At 37.0% G+C, this 4,090-nt stretch overlaps 1 protein-coding gene across 1 annotated transcript; it reads left to right on the top strand.

Moving 5' to 3' along the window:
- Positions 1–229: 229 nt before the first annotated feature.
- Positions 230–3,781, top strand: LOC140859944 (eukaryotic initiation factor 4A-15-like). Its single transcript, XM_073262586.1, has 5 exons — positions 230–315; positions 1,573–1,642; positions 1,773–1,879; positions 2,080–2,510; positions 2,869–3,781. The coding sequence occupies exons 2-5, from the start codon at positions 1,575–1,577 to the stop codon at positions 3,502–3,504; spliced, it is 1,242 nt and encodes a 413-aa protein (XP_073118687.1). The 5' UTR covers positions 230–315; positions 1,573–1,574; the 3' UTR covers positions 3,505–3,781.
- Positions 3,782–4,090: the final 309 nt, after the last annotated feature.

Raw genomic sequence — 4,090 nt, 5'->3', positions numbered from 1 at the left:
TTTATATAAAATTATATCAATTAAATCAAATAAATTATAATCTAGTAATTAAAATCAAAGATTGGGTTAGGTTAAAAAAAATCAAAGATTGGGTCGCTGACACGTATTGGGCTTTTACTTGTGCTGGATATCCTTGATGCTCTGGAACAACTTCATGGGCCATATCAGATGTTTGATGTATAAAAGGCAACCCTTACACACTAGGTGACCTTTTATTTTCTTACAACAAACCACGGCGCAGATCCGAGAGTAAGCTACAATACAGCAAATTTTGCGACAAAGCAATCTTCAGCAATTTTTTGTTCAGATTCAAAGGTTCTTTATTTCTACCTTTTTTTTTTCTATGGGTTCTTTTTGGTTGATAAAGTGTTGGCTGTAATCTGTATTGTTTGGAAAAGGTGACAGCTTGGTTATGATAAATATGTTTTGGTTTCTGGGATTTCTTTTGGAATGAGGTGTTATTGCTTGTTGAGTTTGGAAGATCTTGAAATTGGTAGGATTTCGTTTTTGTGATTAGGAAAATTTTATTTTCACAGTTTGAATCTGAGCGTGCCAACGCGGATGCTTCAATGCATGTTTTTTAAAATCTCAAATTATTTGCTTTTACTGAAGTATCATCGGAGATGAGGAACTGTGTGGTGTATTAAAGGTTTCTGTAATGAGTAGCATTTTTTATTATTCATTTTTGTGTTTTGCTATCTAAAAGATTGAATCTTGGATTGTTTCAGAGCCTGTGGGCCTGGTAAATTATGGGGAGCGGTTAGAAGGGCAGCTATATGTTGTGGATTTTATCCCAGTTGATACTGCCCTTCGCCATCAAGATTAACTTCCCCAAACATGGGAACAGAAGTTTAATGCTGGCAATCCATATTGAATGGCTTGCCAGTTTGGCTCTTCTGTTACATTTTTCATCCCAAGGGTAACCTTGTGCCATTGGTTGAAATGAAATATTTGTTGCCCCCTCAGTTTTGATATGGCTTTTGTTTTTGTTTCCACTAATTACATGCTACGAGCCATCCATCCCAGTTTCGGGTTCCTTCAACTCGATATTTTTCTAAACTTCTTTTCGACCCATGTTATTATAGTTTCACATCTCTGATACATTCAGCATATTTTATTGTTCTAAGATTTAATTTTTCTGGCATGGGTTCCTTCATTTATCTTCGAAGTTGTCTCACTTGATACATTATGGGGGAATGGTGAAATGACTACTTTTGAGAAAGATGCTATCTTTCTTGTGGTATAGCTCTTTGCCTGAGAATATCTCCCCAAACAGAGGAAAAGAATTTAATGCTTGTAACCCCACCGAATGGTTTGCAAGTTTGGCTATTCTGTGACATCTTCCCATTTAAATTATGCTTTTGGGATTCTTGAGCCATGGTGAACATTTTAATTTTGCATTTCTCTGTCCTCACCTATTCCTTGGTTGTATTTTTTTTTTCTTTTAGTCTCAATTTTTGGTATCTGTCAAATATCCTGGTTTTCAGTTATTGAAAATTTGAAATTGGGTTTTCTTCGTGTCTAAACTTTGAAAATGGACATATTGTTGCTAATATATCAAGAACATTCCAGCTATGGCAGGTTTGGCTTCTGAAGGATCTCAATTTGATACTCGTCAATATGATACAAAAATGAATGAGTTGTGAGTATCTATTATTTTGCTCATTCATATTATTGTATGTTCATTTTTCCGGAACCAATCATTGGAACTTTTGACAATGGTAGGTTGTAATTAATATTAGGTGACTTACTTTGTCTGAATTCTGATGCAGACTCCAAGCTGATGAACAAGAGTTCTTCACATCTTATGATGAAGTTTATGATAGTTTTGATGCTATGGCCCTTCAAGAAAATCTCCTTAGAGGCATATATGCTTATGGTATGTGTGACTTCTGATATTCTAAATTAACAAGGTGCAACCATTTTGTTTCCCTTTAAATAATTCTTAGCCATGATATTTTTTAACCCACAGTGAATTGGAGTGCTTGTTTAGTCTTTGATCATGCTATTTTTTTTGTTTGTATTCTACATTAGATGTTAAAATGCTCCTGTTAAATGTTTGGCCTTTTATTTGTACAGGTTTTGAGAAGCCCTCTGCTATCCAGCAGAGAGGAATTGTTCCATTCTGTAAGGGACTTGATGTCATTCAGCAGGCTCAGTCCGGAACTGGGAAAACGGCTACCTTCTGTTCTGGCATCTTGCAACAACTTGAATACAATTTAATTCAGTGCCAGGCATTGGTTTTGGCACCCACTAGAGAACTTGCTCAACAGATAGAGAAGGTTATGAGAGCACTTGGTGACTACCTTGGCGTTAAGGTTCATGCTTGTGTTGGTGGAACCAGTGTAAGGGAGGACCAACGCATTCTTTCTGCTGGTGTCCATGTCGTTGTCGGCACCCCTGGTCGTGTGTTCGACATGCTACGCAGACAGTCACTTCGTGCTGATTACATCAAAATGTTTGTGTTAGATGAAGCTGATGAAATGCTATCGCGTGGTTTTAAGGATCAGGTGCATTTCTATCTTAGTATATGTTACCATGCCAGTTGATAAAGAGCGATATTGGATAAGAAACTTAGCTTGAAAAGATGCAGCAAGTTGTAAAAATCACATTTTTTTGGTCGTTTGGCCTTGTAATTCAGCTTTTTAGAATTAGAATTGAAGCCCCTTCTAAACATAACTTTTAAGAAACGAAATATATTATGCAATGCACTCTAATGCAAGGGTACATATCCGTGTATACATGCCTGATTGTTCACACACACTGCATTATCATTGACATCTATGTTGATATTGCTATACTTTGCATTGTTTTAAATTTACTCTCTTTGGTGTCTTTGCTAATGATGATGTGTTTTGTACCCATCAGATATACGATATTTTCCAGTTGCTTCCATCTAAAGTTCAAGTAGGGGTATTCTCAGCTACAATGCCGCCTGAAGCTCTTGAAATCACTAGGAAATTCATGAACAAGCCAGTGAGGATTCTGGTTAAGCGGGACGAGCTGACTCTTGAGGGTATCAAGCAGTTCTATGTCAACGTTGAAAAAGAAGAATATAAATTGGAGACACTCTGTGATCTTTATGAGACCCTCGCCATCACCCAAAGCGTCATCTTTGTGAACACCAGACGAAAGGTCGACTGGTTGACTGACAAAATGAGAAGCCGTGACCACACTGTCTCAGCCACACATGGAGACATGGACCAGAACACTCGAGACATTATCATGCGCGAGTTCCGCTCTGGTTCATCTCGTGTTCTTATCACCACTGATCTCTTGGCTCGTGGTATCGATGTTCAACAGGTGTCTCTTGTCATAAACTTCGATCTTCCGACTCAACCTGAAAACTATCTGCATCGCATTGGAAGAAGTGGAAGGTTTGGTAGAAAAGGAGTCGCCATAAACTTCCTCACGAAGGATGACGAGAGGATGCTTCAAGACATTCAAAAGTTCTACAATGTTGTCATTGAAGAGCTACCGTCCAATGTCGCTGATCTTCTTTGAGCTAGTATTCGAGGTAAAGGGGAGAGAGAGATCCTTTGAAGGTGGTTAGTGATAGCTGATGAGCTTTTCCGGCTAGCTTTTCTTTTCCGTTCGTTGTTGATTTAAATTCTATACCACCTGATGAAAGGGAAACTTAGCACATAGAGCTGTGCATAAGAATCCATTTCATTCTTGTGGTCATATATGCTAATGCATTTTTTGTATCTAGCTAGTGTTTCTGTAACTTAGTTCAATTTTGACACTAGCCAATTTCTGTTTAATTTCAATGGAGTTTTTATATTTTCTTCTTCTTTTCTTTAATGTCGTTAAATTTCCCCTTGTCTAGTTTGGTGGTTCCATATTTTATTAAAGAAATAACAAACCCAAGAGAGATTAAAGAGGGTGTCTTTACTAACTTACAAGTTTCTTTAAAATAAACCGAATAACCAGTAGTAGATTCTATTTCATGACCAAGTTGAGTTGAAACTTGAACTTACAATTAATTTATAAGAAGTACTACAAAACTAAAGAGGCTTGAATATAATTAAAGGAGAAGAACTAAAAGTATGAATGGAATCATAATTAGCGATCGATGTTATGTCTTAAT

The sequence above is a fragment of the Henckelia pumila genome, chromosome 4, assembly GCF_033568475.1.
Source record: "Henckelia pumila isolate YLH828 chromosome 4, ASM3356847v2, whole genome shotgun sequence".
NCBI lineage: Eukaryota > Viridiplantae > Streptophyta > Magnoliopsida > Lamiales > Gesneriaceae > Henckelia > Henckelia pumila.
Note: the sequence above shows the minus strand (reverse complement) of the source record. Positions and strands in the feature narration are given on the sequence as shown.

What these genes read in the sequence shown, in the direction of transcription:
- LOC140859944 (XM_073262586.1), top strand. Translation starts at nt 1,575, where the DNA reads ATGGCAGGTTTGGCTTCTGAAGGATCTCAATTTGATACTCGTCAATAT. An exon ending in GATACAAAAATGAATGAGTT is followed by an intron (nt 1,643 to 1,772) that starts GTGAGTATCTAT and finishes ATTCTGATGCAG; the next exon opens with ACTCCAAGCTGATGAACAAG. An exon ending in TAGAGGCATATATGCTTATG is followed by an intron (nt 1,880 to 2,079) that starts GTATGTGTGACT and finishes TTATTTGTACAG; the next exon opens with GTTTTGAGAAGCCCTCTGCT.